Source organism: Mytilus edulis, chromosome 9 (assembly GCF_963676685.1).
Source record: "Mytilus edulis chromosome 9, xbMytEdul2.2, whole genome shotgun sequence".
NCBI classification, from domain to species: domain Eukaryota; kingdom Metazoa; phylum Mollusca; class Bivalvia; order Mytilida; family Mytilidae; genus Mytilus; species Mytilus edulis.
Genome location: NC_092352.1, coordinates 86078620 through 86101142, shown reverse-complemented (window position 1 = coordinate 86101142; position 22523 = coordinate 86078620). Strand labels below are relative to the sequence as shown.

The following is a 22523-nucleotide window of genomic DNA, read 5'->3' as shown; positions in this document are numbered from 1 at the left end:
ATTAAAGTCCCAGGTCTTGTTCCAACTTCTTCATTCAAAATTAACTAAATTGGTTTTGAAATTTTGGGTTTAAGTGGTTTTGAAAAAAGTCAATAAAGAAAATGCTTCAGACACATCAAATTTATGAAGTGCTATTTTCATTTTACACTGACATGTTCTTTGATATACAGGAATGAAATATACTTGTAATAAAATTTGCACTTTTTTATTTCATTTGAGAGCATATTATGTTAGTAGCACAATTTTATAAAACACCTCTAATCGGCCAGTAAAAAATAACAAAATCTTAAACACAACAGCAATGCTGATAATAACTATTATAATGATGATAATGATAGCAAATTAATATACAAAAAATAAACAGCATATAATTACACCTAAATTTACTAACCTTTAAGTGTTTCTACTTTCATGAAACTTCTAATCATATGAGCAAATTCAGGAAATTCATTGGTCTGAGCTATTGCCTGAGGGGTCTTTTTGTCCATGTTCATAGCAAAACAGGCATCCAGACTTTCTGGGAGCTTCAGAAGTTCTGAGCCCAATGTCTTCAAATTGTACTCCGCAGCAAAATGCAAAAGGGTTGGACAATGGCTTAAATTACAATCTAAAAAAACAAAAAACACATGCTAAGAAATTTGGCTGGTTGTAAATGTCTTGGATTATACCTTATGTGAATTTTTTAACTAGATGCTTTGTACATTTATATCTTTATCGAACAGTGGATCTCTGAAAGTATCAAACTGATTTTTACAATTTATGTCTATGTATTATCAAAAAGTCTAAGGTTTGGATATTTTAGTTGGCGTGAATCTATATCTTTTACATTCAACCGATTTTGGAGCACATTCTCATTGAAATGCATAACAAAAGATGATTAAAACGTTGGGAAAATGAGTCAGTGAAATTGATTGCCGTTTGATATTGCGTAATTGAAATAGATCACAAGCACATACAAAAATACAGCTGCTTAAAATAAAAATAACTGTGAACATATTTCGTTATTAATCATTGTTCACTGTTCTAAATACGTATAGTTATTCAAAAATTAAGTAAAGGCTTATAAATGTCGGTGATTAAAAACAGTTTAATTTACGTCAAATATTAACGCCGTTTTCATTTTATCATTGTTAACGTCACTATATCTTTGTTAACGTTGTGATTTAATTATTTAATATGTTATAATAATAAATTGAAATTACACAATCAAACGAGATAATCGTTTACTGTTTGTCCATACATCGAGGTTTTCCATCCGTCAAATACCATGCATTTCTTTATAAATTGAATTGAAAATGAATTCATCAGTTCATAAGTTCCTACATAATTTATTTGACATTGAAGTAGTATTTATATTAAATCTTAATATGAAAAGACTTGATATAGTGTGTAGTATACAATGAACAATCTGCCTTTAATACAGAAATTCAATGACATTTGACTGAATAAACTTAGTGGGATACCTTCATTAATCAGCGGTTTCCAATCATCTGATTCTTCCTGGTCCTTTATCTGTTTATACTGACTGGTAACATGTTTATCTAAGAGTTCACTATGTGAATCTGTTTCTTCCATATGAGACAAACCTAGCATCTGACAAACTAATGGAACTGGATCATTCCCAAAACCTAACGTCTCTCTGATAATGTCTAATTTGGTCGGCACAGGTTTAGAGTAAAAAACATTGTCAGTGACTTCAACTAATTTTGGAATGCTGCCGGTTCCCATTGGGATATCATTATCTATGGCAACAAATTGGCAGTCTTCTTCAAATTCTGTGTTTTCTAAAAAGACAACAACTTATCCAGTAGAATAAAACAACCGAGGTGATGAATAATCACAAAATAATAACTGATACGATAATAACCAAAAGAAAGTAAGATACGCGTTGACATTAGTTAGCAGTACGAAAAATTCAGCCCCATCCTCATTAATCGTAATATGTGAGGTATTATTTTCATTTCAGAGAACAGCTGATTTAATATGATAAACCTTCATAGTTAAAGTAAGTTTCTCTTATTTATAAATTTACTGTTTACAAATTTTTGATTGTTTTTGAAATATTAAGGCTTTTCTACTTCAGGCATAGATTACCTTAGCTGTATTTGGCAGAACTTTTAGGAATTTTGGTCCTAAATGCTCTTCAACTTCATTCTTTATTTGGCCTGTTTAACTTTCTTGGATTCGAGCGTCACTGATGAGTCTTTTGTAGACGAAACGCGCATCTGGCGTATATACTAAATTTAGTCCTAGTATCTATGATGAGTTTATTTATAGGTTTCATATTTATAAACGATTCTGCCAAAAAAACGCAACAGTAGTACACCGCTGTTCAATAGTAATAAAAAGATAAAGCGACAACAAATCCGGGATTCAAACTAAAACCGAGGTAAAACATCAAATATAAGAGGAATATAACCGAACAAAAAACAGGAACAAAAACAAACGGCAACATATATAGGCTTAGTATTTAAATTTTAACTGTCGTGAGTAGATTGATATCTCATTGCACCGATTTGGTGGAAAAATTTGTTTCTCTATGCTAAGTTTTAAATAAAAATGATAATAACAATATGCTTCATTTTAAAAACATTCCGTCACATTAACATATGAAACAAGAGGTAAATACATACAAATTACATTCATATAAATAATATGTGACGTCGTTAGGTGTGCTTGGCTGTTTCACGTGACATCACACTACCCCCATTCAGAGGAAACTTATTTGACATTAGACATGCATTTAATCAATAAATAACTGAGATAAAACAAAAACAAATATCAAATGTTGAAGACCGTACGTTGACCTATGATGGTTTACTTTCAAATATTGTGACTTGGATGGAGAGGGGGTCTCATTGGCCCACATACCCTTAACACATACCACATCTTCCTATATCTAACTCTAGGGTTAGAGAAAGTATTATCATTTATGGAGTACCTTACTTAAGACTGGTAAATGAAGGAGTTTTAGTTTATTGAGGTCTCACTTGACCTCTTTTCAATTGAAAAAAGATATAAGCAAATTATTTATAAAAGAACACACAATAAAATTCAGATGCGGGGGGTTGTATTATATCATAAAAATTTGTAAATATTTGCTAATGAAGTTTGACTTTATTTTCGAATGGTTTTCAAGACGGATATTTAATAGAAGGAACTTCTTTTTTCCAAATAGCAAAACAATTAGAAGTTTAAATAAAACACACATTTTCAAAATGTTTTATGAATACGATGTGCATCAAAAATAGTTATCAAAGGTACCAGGGTTATAATCTATTACACCAGACGCGCGTTTCGTATACATAAGACTCATCAGTATTATGCCAATTATATAGAGAATAATACATGGCAAAATCCGTATCATATGTCGTATCATCCCGAGACATCAATATCAGCCCAAGGGCCTTTAGGCCCGAGGGATGATATTGGTCGAGGGTGATACGGCATGTGATACGGATTTGCCATGTATTATACACTTTATCATATATTTCAACAGAAGAGTATTATATTATATGAACTGTTTTCTGATCCATAGCACTGGGTTACCTTCAGTTCTACTTTTGTCTTGTTTCAAAGGCCTTAAAAGAACTGCTCAATTACTTATCCGAAGCACCTGGGTTACCTTACAATTTGCGTGCTGTTGTTTTAAAAATATTTTGTTTATTATTGTATTAATTTGTGTGTTTTGTATTTTTCATAGTTGCATTTAGTGTGCCAAAAAATATGAAAACTTGACGTTCGTGACGTCACATACAATATGAAAACTCGACGTTCGTGACGTCACATACCAAACAATGACGTCATTCAAAAAATTTACCTATTTTGAGGAAAATTTTTCTTAAGCAAAAAAAAAACCAAACTGACTATGTAAAAAAAAAAAAAAAAAAAAGTAGGGGTGTGATAAAGGGTAGGGGTGTGATAAAGGGTATGCGATAAAGGGTAGGGGTGTGATAAAGGGTATGCGATAAAGGGTGCGCATCAAAGTTGCGCGATATGGATTAAACAGCAGGCTATTTATCACATATGCAAAACTACTGTATTTACTACTAAACATATGATAAATATTTATATCAACATTTACCCCTATCTTACTACTGTGCCATGGGGTTAAATAGGTTGATCAACAATCAGCTGTTATAGTCAAATTTCTAATAAACAACTACTTTTTGAAAATCTCTGATTTATTTACTTCTAACCTGGTATTTGTATCTGGTATAATGCTTTGTCATCAAACACTGCTTTTGTATTGACTAGATCGCCTGAATTGTTTAAGGTGATCTCTATCTCGTTTGAACCTTTTCTATTGCTAAGAATGAATACCTCAACGACCTGGAAAAGAAAATGAAATGTTAGAGTGGTGAGTACTTAACACTTCCTAATAAACATGACAAATACACGCAATATCAACAAAAGACTTTATCAAAAGATTAAAACTGAAGACTTGTTTTTAAATTTGTTTTTTTCTGACTTGTATTATATGGAACAAAACGTCAAGACCGATTTATATTGCAAAGCTTCGTAACAATGTAAGTACTATAAAACGTACTCCAAAATGGTCCACACTTTCTAAAAATCCCCTTTCCAATTGATAAGTTATTTAAGAAGTCTTTTTCAGATTTGCGTTTTCAAATATAATTTTTTCAATAATGATAATATTATAATACACTTGTCATCAGTTCTAAACTCGACGTGTACGCCGTGCTGCTTTATATATACTAGAACACACCCGTGATATCGCGGGTCCGTGACTGAATTAAAGTATATAACTATGCGCAAGCCTTATCTTAGTATTAGTACTGTCATCTGATAAGGTCATGCCTATTATAAGATACACAATTTTCTCTGCTTTCAAATCTGTCTGTTTGAATGCGTCGAACTGGAACTTATCAATTATTGGTAATATTAAATATTTGGAAAACAAAAGGTCCTGGAATGGAGTATTTTTTAATCAACAGCATTGTCCTACATTAGTTATAAATAACGTTGAACTCTTTAATTCGCTGTTTTACGTCATGCCCGCTAACAAATTGAAACTTATTTTTAGTCCAGATTTTTAGTATTCGTATTATTATCTTAGAAAGTCTTACGAATTAAAATACTACAATAGGTAACAATTTGACAATTTAGTAGTGTCAACCCTGTGATTATGACCCGTTTATATAGCATATTAATCCTGAATACACCGTTTGGTAGTGCGCTTGTCAGATGCGAAACGTACAGATAAGGTAATAGGTAACAGGTGATTATACTATTGGTATCGGTATAGGACTCGACCCGGAACTTCCTAATTATTGGCGATATTAATTACGTGGAAAACAAAAGGGCCTGGAGTGGTGTAATTTTTAATCTACACCTTTGTACTATATTAGTTGTATATAAAGTTGAATTCTTTGATTCGTCGTTTTTACGTGATGACGGCTGACAAATTGGACCTCGTAATTTTAGTATTATAGATATATAACTGGAGACTTCTTCTACAACTCATTATAAACACATGTGTAAGTATTCTTTTATAAATTTTGATACAAACGTGTTAAAATACGTTAAAAGGAATGAAATGAAGTATACACCAATAAGACCGACAGGAAACAAAATAAAAAAACCAAAATTAAATGTAAATAAAATCATCAAAGATACCAGGAAAGGACATTTGTATTTGCTTCAGCCGTGCGTTTCGTCTACAAAAGACGCATTATTGACGCTCGAATAAAAGAAAATTATGAATGCAAAATTAGATACGAAGTTGAAGAGCATTAAGGATAACAATAATCAGTATGTATACACACGAACTACTGTAAGAAGAGGTTTATAGTAGCATGTGTCGCTTAGCTGATAAATCTATCTTTGAGTTGTTTAATCTTAAGAGAAGATAACGCCCATTAAGTTTAGGTTCGGACAACTTTGTTTCCCACATTTTCCTTAAGATTCAAAATTATTCACCTTAATAGAAGAAATTTTTGAAATTAACCCAATCCGATAATATACTTAGTATCATGTCTGAACCATTTATATATCATTCCTGTTTATATAAAGCAAAGAAGGTGTGAATTATGTAGATATTGAGATAATAATCCACCAGAACAACTTATGACGATGTCTGTGACTTTATGTCGGTTTACATTGGCCATTTATTTGAAAGAAGGCATTTTTTGGTCAATAAAGTTTCAGTTAGATGCCGTTTGCTAACTTAACGATTGTGTAAGGGTCTACTCACAAGCAACAACTTAAAAATGACGGAACGTTTCAACTTGCAGGTATAAAGAAGATATTTGTAAATATGCCAAACCTACTTTCTAGGTACACCTGATTATATGAAAAAGAAAATGTGGTATGATTGCCAATGAGACAACTCTCCACAAGAGACCAAAAGACACTGACAATAATAACTATAGTTCACCGTACGGACCTTTTCAAAATCAAAGTATCTGATGACCTTATCAATAATCAAATCAAAACCAAAACGACAATGTTTGATGGAACCATTCAGTCATAAATTTGGAAGTGTGATTAGAGTATACAAAGTAGATTTAAAAACATACGACATGTAAAAGAAGTTTAAAATTGGATGTGAAGGGAATCAACGAAAATTGTTGGAAACTAAAGACGTCATGTTCCACATCATCAACATTGAATGAGAAATATTTTAAGAAACTTTTAAGTATTTAATTTCTTAAATGTTTCAGTGAAGATTGTTGAAAAAAAAGTAACATCACAAAAATACTGAACTCAGAAGAGAATCCAATCGGAAAGTCCATAATCACATGGCAAAATTAAATGACAAAACACATAAAAAACGAATGGACAAGAACTGTCATATTCCTGACTTGGTACAGGCATTTTCAAATGTAGAAAATGGTGTATTAAACATGGTTTTAAAGCGTTAAACCTCTCACTTTGATGATAGTCTCATCAAATTTCGTTATATTTACAATGATGTGTGAACTAAACAGACATAATAAATAAAATAGTCAAAATATGGGTACAGCAGTCATCATCGTGTACCAATTTTAAAAGGAACAATTTAATAGAACACAAACAACATCTATCTATCTATTCATTGATTTGCATGTCTGACGTCAGAAAATTTTATACGTCACATAAATTTGTCGTTCAAAGTATACACAAACAAATTAAAAATTTCACATGGGCAATGTAAGCATACAGGGTTAAAAATCAAAGTATGTAAGAATTAATTTCAGAAATAGACAGAGATTTAAAATAGTCTAAACGTTATATAGAATTTATAAGAATCCACAAATAGTTCATTCAACTACGCGATTGAATAATTTTAACGTTTTTTCAAACGGAAACAAAGATTGCCTGTTGCTGCAATGGTCTCCCCTGGTTGGACACAAAGAGGGACGAAAGATACCAAAGGGACAGTCAAACTCATAAATCTAAAACAACTGACAACGCCATGGCTAAAAATGAAAAAAAGACAAACAAATAATGGCACACACGACACAACATAGAAAACTAAAGAATAAACAACACAAAATGAACAACAACCCGACAATCATCCTCCACATTTCGTTTTTGACAAATTCTATAAAAAAATGACCTGGTAGATTCAGAGAAAAAGATGAGATTTGCCATAGGTTTATAGCGGAAACTATGTCCTAGTAATGTTGTCAGCATGTCACCCAATACATATTCAATGGAGAACCATTTGTAACGAATTCTCCAATCACCCATTACCAAAACATTTTGCATTGTAGTTTCAGAGGACTATATATGTGAAATGTTGCAAATTAGGATAAACGATTACTGCTGGTGGGCTTGTATTTTATCCGACAAGAAGCACATGTAGAGCATGGGCAACTGACATTTCATACAATAATTCAGTAAGATTAATTAGAATTGGAGAAACTGTTGCAGATAAGAAGACAATGTTAAAGGTTACGGACAACGAAAGTCAAGTGATTACGTAAATAAGTCTAAACTATAATAAAATCAACGGTACCAATTTTGTTGCACCAGATGCGCATTTCGACAAAATATGTCTCTTCAGTGATGCTCGTGGCCAAAATATTTGAAATCCAAAGCTTATATAAAAGATGAAGAGCTATAATCCAAAAGGTCCAAAAAGTATAGTCAAATTCGTGAAAGGAATCAGAGCTTTGCATGAGGGAGATACATTCCTTAATTTATAATAATTTCTAATATTTTGTAACAGCAAATTTAAATAACACAAAAAATCCGTATTTTCATGCCAGTACCGAAGTACTGGCTACTGGGCTGGTGATACCCTCGGGGACTAATAGTCCACCAGCAGAGGCATCGACCCAGTGGTAGTAATAAAATCAACGGTACCAATTTTGTTGCACCAGATGCGCATTTCGACAAAATATGTCTCTTCAGTGATGCTCGTGGCCAAAATATTTGCTATATTTATAATTATATATTAGACAAAAAACAGCAAATAGGTATAATTGATAATGAATTAACATTATAAGTGACAATGAAAGCTTGTAATTTTCTTTCTTAATGTGCAACTTTACATAAATGATGTAATAATACAGTTCGTGTAATTGTTTTACTATTTGATCAATCGATGTCTCATCAGTCCGGAATGCGGTTCGATAAAATTGCTCCCCTTGTTTATTTCGCTCTCCTGTCAAATCATGTAATTTCGCTACCTCCAATGGTAGACGCTACAACGATGGGTGTCGTCAAGAAAGGTACGATTAAAGGAATCAGCTAGGAAATAGACGATCACCATTGGTATAGGTGAGTTGTTTAATAGTTGTTGCTTTGGGATAAATGCATGTTTTGGATTAATTGATAATCAGGAATAGCTGGAAAGGAAAGAAACGTGTTGCTACGTGAACCCGGAAAGGCCGGGACGAATTTAAAAAAAAAAATCTAGAGACGATCGTTCTGAGTGTGCCACCTACACATTTAAACGTGTACACAAGCACAATATTCCCTATCTATGTAATGTGTTTTCATAATTATGTGATATAGAGCAAAAAAAGGTAGCAGTTTTTTGTGTCTTGTTGTTAAGCATTTCCAGGGGAGATAATGTTATTTTTCACGGTGTGTTTGATAGGTTTGTTACATTGTAACATTATATAATACACACTCAGAAAGAGGATTAAAATAGCCTCCCACACTAAATTAACTGAATTTTAATTATTCTATTTACCGTTATGCTATTATATAAACTTCGGAGGTTCATATCACTTATATTCAACGTTTTTATATCGGATTTTTTTTACTATTGATGTTGAACGGTTCATAGTAAAAAAAAAAATCCGATAAAACCGTTGAATGTAAATGATATGAACCTCAGAAGTGTTATATATTGTCCTTTAATATAAGACTGGAGGTTCATATCATTTACATTCAACATTTTTTATCGAATGTTTGTTATTAACTATCATTGTTCAACGGTTCAACGGTTCAACGGTTCAACATTTGTACTAGTTAAAAAAAATCCGATAAAAATTAACAGTTCAACATTGATAGTAAAAAACAATCCGATAAACATGTTGAATCTTAAAGATATGAAACTCTGAAGCCTTACATTATAGGACTATCGTTTATTAGTTCTTTATCCTAACTAAATGTTTTTTTTTTGTGGTGTATATTAAAAAAAGGGGGAGGGGCTTTTAAAAACACAAAAATACCTTACTAATTTCAGGATTCGACACTAACGCATCCTACAATATTTGTTTACAGAATGAGAAGTTGAATTCCGATCCGTTTGTACGGGGAACATGTGGTTGCAACCCCCTCTTTAATTGCCTGTTCGATTTTTTTTTGCAGTGTCGAAAAGGGAGATAGACAGCAGTTTGTTTTATCAAAAAGTTATGTACGTTCTGCTATACATTTGACAGTCAGTAATTATTCTGAATTACACATGTCGACCAAAGGCATGGAACAGAGAGGAGAGGTTTTAAAGAACCAGATGCTTATCTGAGATTCTAATTTGAACTAAAGAAAGCAATATATAAAGATATGTAGGAGAAATAATCTATATGAATAAAGTTATGTCACAAAAGGAACTTGTTTTTTTTTATATACAGAATTTGTCAAACGTCTCCATAACAGAAGAGATGTGAATGCATCTTCATAGTCTTGTAATACTAATAATTTATATAATTTCTGAGATGATATAGCAATGCTATTGGTTTCCCCTGTCTCCTTCTTCAAAAAACTTGATCATCTGAACTCTTTCTTTTTTTTTTAATTGGAGCCCTGTTCAAGAACACTGAGTTAAAACAGCATATGCTTAATTTTCGTTATCTTATAGAATCTTTTTTTTTAAATAAAACAGGTTGTACATTCAACATAAAATATGCCAGTTAACCCCGCAACTGTTAACACCCAATAAAAGTCTTTAGTATATTCATTTTTCAACTTACAAAATATGCCAAAGGTTTAAGCATCCCAAACATTACTCTTGTACAAAACTGTAACAGATTATCAAAGACTGTCTAGTAAGTACAATTTTAACCCAAGCCGCTGCTCTTTTAAGCACCGTTTTAGCAACGACTTGGTTGATTGTAAGAGTTCGGTGCAGAGACTGAAGACTTGAGACAATAACATGGAGATAAGTATGTATAAGAACAACGTTTTCAAGAATATAGGCCGGGGGAGGGGGGGCTTTCGTCGGAAAAAAATATTTTTGATTAAACATAGGGAATCACTGGAGCATGACTGGAGCGAGCTCCCCTTAGCTCAGTCTTAATTCCTTGTTGATGGATTGTTTCCTGACTTGCTTTGGTAGAGTATTGTCTGCATGTTTCACACTCGAGTAATATATATACGCATGTGCAGTACATGAAATATGAAGACACCGGTGTACTACTATAGAACTTGACTTGTAATAGTGAGCAAGTATGAGAAAAATAGAGTTAGCCACCGTATACGGTAAAAACTAATATAAGGGAACTTTGATATTCTTGAAAACTAGGGAGAGGTGTTTGAGAAAATTGAGTCTAATGTAAAACGGTTACATAAGTAATGACTCTTAATGTCTTGCAAATTTTCGACTGTAGGTAAACTAATTAGAAAAGAAAAAGATATAAATAGTAAATTCAAATCGTATGAATAATATTGGCGAACAAAAAAAAGTATCACATGTCGCCGGACAATTGTGAGATGCTATAAGATAGACTAAAAATGTATCGAAAATATAGCACAAAAGAAATCATGAAATAACTCGGTGCAATCCCAATTTAAGATGCAAACACATCAAAAGAAAAACAAAATCACATCATATCTCCACATGACACAAAACAAAAACCAACTGCAATCAACAACAAATAAGACGCAAAGAATAAAAAAATCAATTCGCGGGCAACTACAGATTTATTATACTGTATGATCGAACACAAACATAGATCCCGCTAACATGTTTAACCCCGCCACATTATTTATGAATGTGCCTGTCCCAAGTCGGGATCCTATAATTCAGTGGTTGTTTGTTTATGTGTTACATATTTGTTTTTCGTTCATTTTTTTTTTATATGAATAAGGCCGTTAGTTTTCTCGTTTGAATTGTTTTACTTTGTTATATCTGGGCCTTTTATAGCTGACTATGCGGTATGGGCTTTGCTCTTTGTTGAAGGCCGTACGGTAAATATAACACCAAAGAAATAAGACGCAAACTAAATTACAAAAAATTGCAAGATAAATAAATGACGTATACAAAATAATTCCGAACGACAATTGGTTAACAAAAACAAAAGGAATACAACGAGTATTTATGCTACCCCAAAAACTCAACTTCACAATGGTCAACCAATCCGGGTTACTGTATAACTAAGGTGTAACAAAATGTGTAACAAAACTTTTTTAAATAATAGAGAAATTATGACTGTCGGTGTAATTGTAATTGTTAAAGAAAAAAACATGTCAAACATGCAAATATTATTTAAAAAAATTAGTTTTAATCACTTAAAAGTCATGTGATGTTACATATATAGGACGGGTGTGTTCGATTCAAAAATTAATTAACAAAACCCCGTCATACAACATCCAACTTTGAAATTGCGTCCAAATGTCAAATTTAGGTGTGCCACTTTGGGAATGGTCTTAAACGATTGGCAATTCATTTCTCAATTTTTGTAATTTTTCCCAGATTTTTTCTATGTCCAGCAAAAAAAAGTAGCAGTTTATAAGGAGACCCCCTAAATGACGTAACAGCTTGACTTATGGTCGTTTTAAAAACGATTGTTTGCAAGTTGCATTGTCAACAATTGTACAATATGAAAATTGAACAACGTGAATGCAAATATTTATAATGACTTTACGGAAAGTAACTTTTGTGACATCTTGACAACCGTATACAAATTTCATTTTACTTTTCTACCTTCTAAACACAAGAGGTCGAATTCTTTTGTTCTATTTAAACCGCATATCGGACTGTCATTGTGACGGATCAGTGACTGATTATCAAATGACAAAAGACTCAGGTTTGCGTTTCTCGCATCAAAGTGGCAAAGATCTTACTGCAAAGTAGAAGGCACTCGAACAACCGTTACCATCGATTCGTCAATAATGACATGTACGAAAATAAATATCTGCTAAGAAAGAAGTTTGTTTTCTACTTTTAATGATATTAATATATGCATGTTTGATGACACCTGTTATATATACTATTTCAATGTTAGATATTAATGTCTTTATTACTTAAGCTTATTACATTATCATATATCTCAAAACATGATATATAGGCGCAAATGTTTAAACCGGATATAACAAAATGAAATCGAATCAACATGAGCATAGGCACATGTTTACTACAAAACAAAGTATCCTTCAATAAAAAGAAGAATGATAGCAAGACAAAATGAAATCGAATCAACGTGATCATATGAACATGTTTACCACAAAACAAATTAGCGCCTTTAACAAATAGAAAAATGACAGTAAACAATTTTTTTTTCTTTCAATTATTTACTCGTTGTATATGTCTGTTTTTTTTTATTATATTAGGAGAGGCGAAAGATACCAGATGAAAATTAAAGCGTAGAAGTCGAAAATAAATTGACAATGCCATGGCTAAAACGGAAAAGAAACAGACAAACAATAGTATATAATCTATAATATACAAAACTTAAGACTGAGCAACACTAACCCCCCTAAATCTAAGAATATCGTTGTATTCGTTAATGAACACATATGCAACATTAAATTTGGAAGAAGGATCAAACCTCGGATTATACATGCACAAACATGATATGATATGATTTGATTTGAATTATCATATTTATGTTCACATCGTGTTCTTGGGTACTATTTAGCATGGATAACGTTTAGAAATTTATAGAATAGTTTATCTGTTTATACTTTTTTAGCATATAAATCAGAAGGTTTATTTGTTCTTAGAAAAGCTTCACTGGTGTTCAAACTAGGAAAACTAGGAAAAAATAAAACTTTATGCAGACATATTATGATGTATTTCGAGGAATACTGTCATTTCTTAAGATTACGTAGTTTTTATTTCCTCTTTCAGAGATTCGAAACCTTACCATGTAGGTCCAATTGTTGATCGATTATCAACAGATTTCCTTGCTAAATATGTAGTGATACTTTTTTTTCACTTAAATATTGTCGTTAAAGGTTTCGAAATTGTTCATTTCTGGTCAAATATTAAAAAATAGTAAAATTTAGTTTACTAATTACAATTGAGCAAATTCATACAGAGTCAGGACGAATCAGGAATGCAAATGTGTTTTGTACACATAACTGGTATTTATTAAATGAATTGATGTAATATAAATCTTATTTCTCAATCAAATTAGATTTTAAGTAATTGTTTGCTTTATTCACATACGATGATCAAGGCACATTCCTGTTCTCATCTTGGTGAAGAGCTTTAGTTTAATACACATTTAATATATCTGCCACTCGTTGCTTTTCTGTGTCCCCTAATGTTATTTAGTACACAAAAATACATAACCTGTTATATGTAACAGGTACTGTTTGTTATAATTTTGTTACTGCATAATCATAATTCGTAACAATGTTAACACTCGCTGCCATATGGTCTAATATCCTGTTTGGATCGGAAATGTTAGGAATTAAATCTATGAAAACGCACCCAAGAAAGTACAAACACAATTTGTACGGTGACATATAGTTGTTAATTTGTGTTTCATTTGATTTATTGTGCAGATTTGTCTCATTGGCAATCATACCACATCTTCTAATTGTTATATTAATAGCCATTCTTCTAAATAAAGGCAACAGTAGTATACCGCTGTTCAAAACTCATAAATTTATGGACAAAAAACAAAATCGGGGTAACAAACTAAAACTGAGGGAAACGCATTAAATATTAGAGGAGAACAACGACACAACATTAAAATGTAACACACACAGCAACGGACTAAGCATTAGACAACATCCGATGAGAATAACCAATATAACATCAAAACCAAATACATGAATTTGGGATAGAAAAGTACCGTGACACGTCTTATAGTAATGTGAATTCACACTCAAAAATAGGAGAAAACAAACGACACAACGGAAACACAACGTAAAAATGTTACACACACAGAAACGAACTATGATATAACAATGGCCATTTTCCTGACTTGGTACAGGACATTTTTAAAGAAAAATATGGTGAGTTGAACCTGGTTTTGTGGTATGCCAAAACTCGCACTTTGATGGCATTGTTAAATATAACATTAAAATGACAACATAATAATACAGGACTACAATACAAATAAATAGCAGAACGTATTAGGCATAGAAACACATGAATAATAGATTACAAAAGGCATCAGGTTTAAAATTCATTACGTCAAAAACGCGCCTCGTCCAAACAAGACTTACCAGTGACGCCCAGATATAAAAGTTTGAAAGTCAAAAAAAGGGGGGACAAAGTTGTACAGCTCTGAGGATCAAAAGTTGAAAAAAGGTTGTGCCAAATACGGCTAGGGTTTTTTGCTTGTGATAAGAACAACTCTTATTATATAGAACAATTTATGCTATTGCAAAGAGTAAATTTTATCAAATGAATATAAAAGATTTACATGATCAAACTGACGTTAACTAATTACAGAAAACAAAACCATAATACATAATGCATTGAAGACCAACACAGAAAATAGACACACCCGACTCAGTGACAAACCAGGCCTGAACGCAAAACGTCATAACCATGACGTCACATACGAAGTGTTGAAAAGTGACTTTTCAAATCCCTCACGAAAAAGGCGAAAGATAATAATTAAGGGATATCGATTTATTTTTATCATTATTATTATTATATACCGGTTGAGCAGCAGTTCAGCATTTCCAATTAAGCAGGATATTTTTATTATTCGTGTGTTTCTCTGTCCTATATGTTCTCCCATTTATCTGTATTGTAGTCCTAGCATGTAATGTTGTCATTTTAAAGTTATATTTAACATTGCCATAAAAGCGGGAGGTTTGGCATGCCACAAAACCAGGTTCAACCCACCATATTTTGTTTTTATTAAAATGTCCTGTACCAAGTCAGGAAATGGCCATTGTTATATTATAGTTCGTTTCTGTGTGTTACATTTTAATGTTGTGTTTTTGTATACGTTGCAGGAAATGCTTACTCTTCCGGAGCACCTGATTTCACTCCCGGTTTTTAGTGGAGTTCGTGTTGTTTCTATTTATGATTTATAACTGTTGATGTCAATGTCTTTTGGTTTTGTGAGTCTTTGTTTACTCCTTGGTTTTGATTGTTATTGTCTGTTGTGTCGTAGTTCTCCTCTTGTATTTGATGTGTTTTCCTCAGTTTTAGTTTATAACCCGGATTTGTTTTTTTTAATCTCAATCGATTTATGAATTTCGAACAGCGGTATACTACTGTTGCCTTTATTTATTTTGCCGATAGAGTTGCAGTAAAACATTTCCTATCTGTTTATATAATTAATAATATAATTATGTAACACAAACATTTTAAAGGTAGCAGAACTTTGTATTTCGTCCAACAACAATGAGAATAAGTAAATGTCAATTTTGCTGAATGAGTTGCAATAAAATGTTTACGAACTATTCATAAAATTAATGGTAAGGGTGTGAAGAACAAATCATGCAGGTAGTTTCTATATTCGAAATAACATTTTCAATTGAGAAATTAATTTTTTTTGGAATGAGGTATTAGTTGTATGAGAAATTTTTATATCTCTTTATGAAATACAATACCAAAACTATGCACTTTCTGTATCAATTGTTGATACTTGAATTGATTTCGTGGACTTACAAAGTCTGCAAAAATGCCTATAGAAAATGTATACCTCGTTGGGTATTTAAAATATTGGTTTACTATTACGCATACAAAAAATCTACGACTTATGATTATCGAACGTTGGTAGTTGTATTACTATTAACCAATTACTATTTGTTATAAGTGCAAACCAGATGCTCCGCAGGGCGCAGCTTTATACGAACGCAGAGGTTGAACCCTGAACGGTTGGGGCAAGTATGGACACAACATTCAAGCTGGATTCAGCTCTAAATTTGGATTGTGATTAAATAGTTGACACAGAATGAATGTGGTCTTATAAAACTATAAAATTTGTGTTTTGCCTTTGAGCAATTGACTATGCTGTTGAATATTAATCCTCTGAAAAAAATGTTTGAAGAAATTTTCTTTTTATTTATAAAATCTGAAATGAGAAAAATTAACCCCCCCCCCAATTTTCTTTTCACATCCCCCTTTCCCTTATTCCAAAACTGATCTCAGTTCAAATTACTAATGGAGTTTGCAACAATAACTACTCATTTAAATACATTATCAAATATTAAAATGTAAAAAAAGTGCTTGTTATCACTGAATGGTAAAGATTGTTTTAATTTATCAGTGGGTAGTAAAAGTGAATATACATTGTATATTGTATAAAACAATGATTTATGGTGATTCAAGTTCTATTCTAGACATAGAAAGTCAAAGATAACTCCAATTGAAAATTTCTTGCTATTGCACAATATTGTGCAATTAGATATTATTGCTATTGCGCTTTACTGAGCAATTGAAAATACTTGCTATTGCACAATACTGTGCAATTGAAGATTTCTTGCTATTGTGCAATACTGTGCAATTGAAAATTTTTTGCTATTGCGCAATACTGTGCAATTGAAGATTTCTTGCTATTGCTGAATACTGTGCAATTGAAAATTTCTTTCTATTGAAATGAACAATACTTAATATAATAATTTTGGATCCTGATTTGGACCAACTTGAAAACTGGGCCCATAATCAAAAATCTAAGTACATGTTTAGATTCAGCATATCAAAGAAGCCCAAGAATTCAATTATGGTTAAAATCAAACTTAGTTTAATTTTGGACCCTTTTGACTTTTAATGTAGATTTTGGGACCAAAAATTAAGAATGTACATACACAGTTAGATTTGGCATATCAAAGAACCCCAATTATTCAATTTTTGATGAAATCAAACAAAGTTTAATTTTGGACCCCGATTTGGACAAACTTGAAAACTGGGCCAATAATCAAAAATATAAGTACAATATTATACTAAAGTTATTGTGCGAAAACCAAGAATAATGCTTATTTGGGCCCTTTTTTTACCACTAATTCCTAAACAGTTGAAACCAAAACTCCCAAAATCAATCCAAACCTTCCTTTTGTGGTCATAAACCTTGTGTCAAAATTTCATAGATTTCTATTTACTTAAAAACTAAAGTTATAGTGCGAAAACCAAGAAAATGCTTATTTGAGCCCTTTTTGGCCCCTAATTCCTAAACTGTTGGGACCAAAACTTCCAAAATCGATCCCAACCTTCCTTTAGTGGTCATAAACCTTGTGTTTAAATTTCATAGATTTCTATTTACTTAAAATAAAGTTATAGTGCGAAAACCAAGAAAATGCTTATTTGGGCCCTTTTTTTACCACTAATTCCTAAACAGTTGAAACCAAAACTCCCAAAATCAATCCAAACCTTCCTTTTGTGGTCATAAACCTTGTGTCAAAATTTCATAGATTTCTATTTACTTAAAAACTAAAGTTATAGTGCGAAAACCAAGAAAATGCTTATTTGAGCCCTTTTTGGCCCCTAATTCCTAAACTGTTGGGACCAAAACTTCCAAAATCGATCCCAACCTTCCTTTAGTGGTCATAAACCTTGTGTTTAAATTTCATAGATTTCTATTTACTTAAAATAAAGTTATAGTGCGAAAACCAAGAAAATGCTTATTTGGGCCCTTTTTGGCCCCTAATTCCTAAACTGTTGGGACAAAAACTTCCAAAATCAATACCAACCTTCCTTTTGTGGTCATACACTTTGTGTTTAAATTTCATAGATTTCTTTGTACTTAAACTAAACTTATAGTTCGAAAACCAAAAGTATTCGGACGACGACGACGACGACGACGACGACGCTAACGCCAACGTGATACCAATATTTTCAATTTTTGCGGTCGTATAAAAAGTGGCAAAGGATATCAGAGGGACCTTCAAATTCATAGATAGAAAATAAACTGATAACGATATGGCAAAAAAAAAAAGAGACAAATAGACAAATATTAGTCCACACGACACAACATATAAAGCTAACGGCTGAGCAACACGAACCCAAACAAAAACTGGGGGCTATTACAAACCCGGTAAATAGTCTAATTAGGGAAATCACATTCGTGAAAAGGGAACGAAAACAAAAACAGTGTTTTGTTATTGGCTATACTATCCGAATTGTATCATACACAGCAATGTGATAATTCTATCATACACAGCAATGTAATAATTCTATCATACACAGCAATGTAATAATTCTATCATACACAGCAATGTAATAATTCTATCATACACAGCAATGTAATAATTCTATCATACACAGCAATGTAATAATTCTTGTGAATGTTAACAATGGTAATTAATGAATAAAAATACCTTATCAAAATCATCTGTTGTGGCAACTTGAAGTTTTGGTGATGAGGCAAATTCGGATGGTTCTGCATGGCGCAGTTTTGCTTGTGACGGACGTGGTGGTGGTAAAAAATCATAAGCAGGGGTACATGATGACTTAATGGCTGCTTCCAACTTTAATCGAACACATTCTACAAGTTCTGATACGGACTCCTCAGTCTGTTTTGTCTCAAAGTATTCCCATTTGCTTATTGTTTTGTAGTTATGTTTTGCAAATGAAAGTTTAAGCTCATCCTTGTCAACTCCTAGTAATACCATCACAGAACCATCAGCCTTTATTGCTGCAATATTGTTAGTTTCCAATATATCCAGAATGGCCGGTGTTGCCAGAACAACATTGACTGCATAATTTGACTGTGTGTGATCAGTTTCTAAACCTTCTACACTTGATGAAATTCCAACCGCCGCGAGTTTCACTTGCAAGAAGTCTGCCCAGTCTTTTCCATCTGAGAACACACAAAAAATTCCAACATCTGAAAACTCCATGGCTGAATTTAAATACCTATTCAGAGTTTACGTTATGAAAATGAAAACACTTTACTATATGGTGTGCATTTAACGAAACGAGAAACGTACTTTTAAATGTTGTTTCTATCTATTCACAAAACGGAGAAAATAAATATCCATATACACGTGTTGGCTTTACCTATCCACGAAACACGGAAGTAATACCGTCTTCCCTGTTGAAATGGAGCATCATTCTCCAACTACGTGTTAAAGGGAAATTTCACTTTGTTTTATGTCAGATATATATGTTACTATGATACCTGGTCAAAAGGTAACATTTGTATATATCTGATATATAAAACACCTTTAAATGGACATTAAATCTTCTTACAACGCAAAATTAGATGTAAAAGCATGTGCGCTCTTATAAATAAGGAAATATTAACTAATCTTTTGATACTATTTCGTATCAAATCACCAGTATTAAAGTCACCTAACATTCCTTAAATTTTATAACAGGAAGTCATATAAAAATATGGTTTAGAATTACTGTAAATTGGGAAAACGTTAAAGTAATTGATTTATAACATGGACACATTGAACCGTAACAAATGCGTAGTAGTAAATAATATTATAATAGATGTACTAAAAACTGTCTACAGTCTCAACCGCATGTCAAACTTTAAACTGGGCTGTTTGTTCCACACTATTAACCACCACTGCATTCGGTTTATCCGAACTACTTAGCATTTAGTTAAAAGGGAAAGTTGATCTGTTATTGCGTAAAATTATATTTCAAGGATACATGTCTGGCAAAACCAAAATTTCTTGATTTATATTCATTAATTAAAATTTACGGTTCTGTATGAATCGAAAGTTAGCATTAAGGAATTTCTAAATACCGTTTTTACATTAAAAAGCATGTTACTTATAAATGTATTGAAGGGAAATGATCTATATTTTTAGGAAGGAAAAAATTCAGATTATTGATAAAGTTCTTCACTCGGAATATCAAGCAAAATGAGCATTAAAGAATAAGTAACGCTGGCCTAGTATTGCAATCGGATCATGAATGCAATCCAACATCATTTCGCTTGAAAATCTGTAATAAGTCGGATGCATTTTCAAAAGGCGGAAAAAATTAGAAAAAATAGGTTTGTGAAAGTGATTATATTAATAAAAAATAGAACACACTATGGTAACGAAGTTATGCAGTGCATAAAAATTTATCTCTATAAATTCCCCTTTAAAGGATATATCGCGTTGGGTATTGCCCTCAAACATTTTTTTTCTTCATTTTTTCAAACCTTATGTTGACCACATAATTTTTTTGTTCACGTAAAAGAGCTAAAGAGCAATCTTTGTGCTATGGTACATTTTTGTATCATTGTCTTTCGTTTTTGCTAACGGGCTTTTTCGAGAGCCTTTATGCTTTTTCTTTATACATGTTATATAATATATATAATTTTTATAGTGATTAAGACTATAGGATAATGTTGACTGCTTTACCCCTATTTTTGACAATTCCACCTAGTATGTCTGTTTGTTCTGTTCACACATCGTTGTCAATATGATAGAATTTTTCGACTGTCATAATAGTGAGAGGTTTAGCTAGCTGTAATATGACATGATGTACAATATACGCCATTTGATAACATATTCTCAATTGATCGGACCTTTTCGCTGTGTATATGTTACATAATCGGAAACAAACGGCTGTTCAGGTTAATAAAGAGTCAAGATTGTTATTCTCTTTTTTGAATTAAAAGAATTTTATTTCTTTACGATGATGACGTTTAAAACTGGTTTTTTTTTCTTCTTTAGGGCAATTAGTTGCACTATTACTTGAAACACCTTAGACAAAAGAAGATAATTCCATTATTAAAGGCTAACAAATAAAGCATAAACATAAAACAATATAATTTAATTTTGGATGTAACGCGTCTTCTGATTGGCTGGCGTTATTTTGTTATGAGCCAATAGACATAATTTAGTCATGTGACCGTGACGTCATCAACGTTTTTTCATGGTTTTCGACGGTTTAAAATGGATTTAAAATTAAATTATAAGAAATGACTGTAATATTTTTTCTGTCTATTCGAAATAACATAAAAAATGTGGTGCACACTGTTAACTTATGATATGCTACGTGCGTTATTCAGTGTGCACCAAATTTTTTATGTTATTTCTTCATAGACAGAAAAATATGACAGTCATTCCTTAAATAACAGAATACCAGAAAGGCGCTGTAGATTGGCTTTGATTTTGATATTTTCTATTTTTAAAACTAACTTTCAACAATATAACTTTAACAAGAAATTATTTTAAGACTAAATAATCAGGAGACTTATTTCTGTTAACAAATGTTATACTTTGAAATTGATTAGTCATTGTGACCATTTAAACAATACCCGTATGTCCATGCAATAACCCAAGTACTAGCTACTGATCCGGTGATGCCCTCAGTGAATAACAGTCCACACGGTGATGCATCAACCACATGGTAGGTTCCAAACTCACTACACTAGATTCGCATTTCAACAATTACTGTTCCTTTAGTGATACTCAAGTCTCAAAATGTAAAAGTCCTTACCTTAATGAAAGTATTGCAGAGCTGATAAAAAAAGACTAAAAGTAAAACCCAACATGAAAGAAATCAGATCTATTTTTAAAACTTTCATGGTCATACACAGAGGGACAATACACAGCATTTATTAATGAAAGTTTTACTATAAATTTCTTTTTATTAATTTAAGTAAGGTAACATTTAAAAGGAACATGAAGGATTTTCTTTGTATTGTATTTTATTTAATTGACCACTATTTCATTTTCACTAGACGATTTAACATAAGTACATCAAGCAAACATACAACTTATAATCAAATGACTGTATACACAGAGGAAAAATAAACAACATGTAAATGGAAGTATAACTTCCATTGGGTGAATTTTGAGACCGATTTGTACGCAACAAGAATGTCAATGTTTAATTCTATTTTTGACTTGAAATTGTTTTCAAAAAAACAATTCGTTAATTATTCCATAAACATGCTAGATAACAATACCGACAGCGTCTGCATATCAAATGTTTAAAGTATAATAAGCGAAAACTACAAATGGAAATGGAGTCTTGGATCTCCCATCGAAATGCATAAGCAGTTGTATACAGCGACCTTGATAAGAACAAA

The 22523-nt window shown here is 32.0% G+C and overlaps 1 protein-coding gene across 3 annotated transcripts in view; it reads right to left on the bottom strand.

Moving 5' to 3' along the window:
* LOC139489260 (uncharacterized) overlaps positions 1–21993 on the bottom strand; it is a 29641-nt gene extending 7648 nt beyond the window's left edge. Inside the window, exons 1-5 of one of the 3 annotated variants that reach the window (XM_071275515.1) lie at positions 21929–21993; positions 18853–19334; positions 4200–4332; positions 1464–1784; positions 392–607 (exon numbers count right to left, since the gene is read on the bottom strand). In XM_071275515.1, the coding sequence (XP_071131616.1) occupies positions 392–607; positions 1464–1784; positions 4200–4332; positions 18853–19146 (964 nt within the window). In that variant the 5' untranslated portion in view covers positions 19147–19334; positions 21929–21993. Of the gene's footprint in view, positions 1–391; positions 608–1463; positions 1785–4199; positions 4333–18852; positions 19861–21746 lie in introns of those variants that run through there. The other 2 variants (XM_071275516.1, XM_071275514.1) reach the window with 2 other exon arrangements.
* Between the last annotated feature and the right edge of the window lie 530 nt (positions 21994–22523).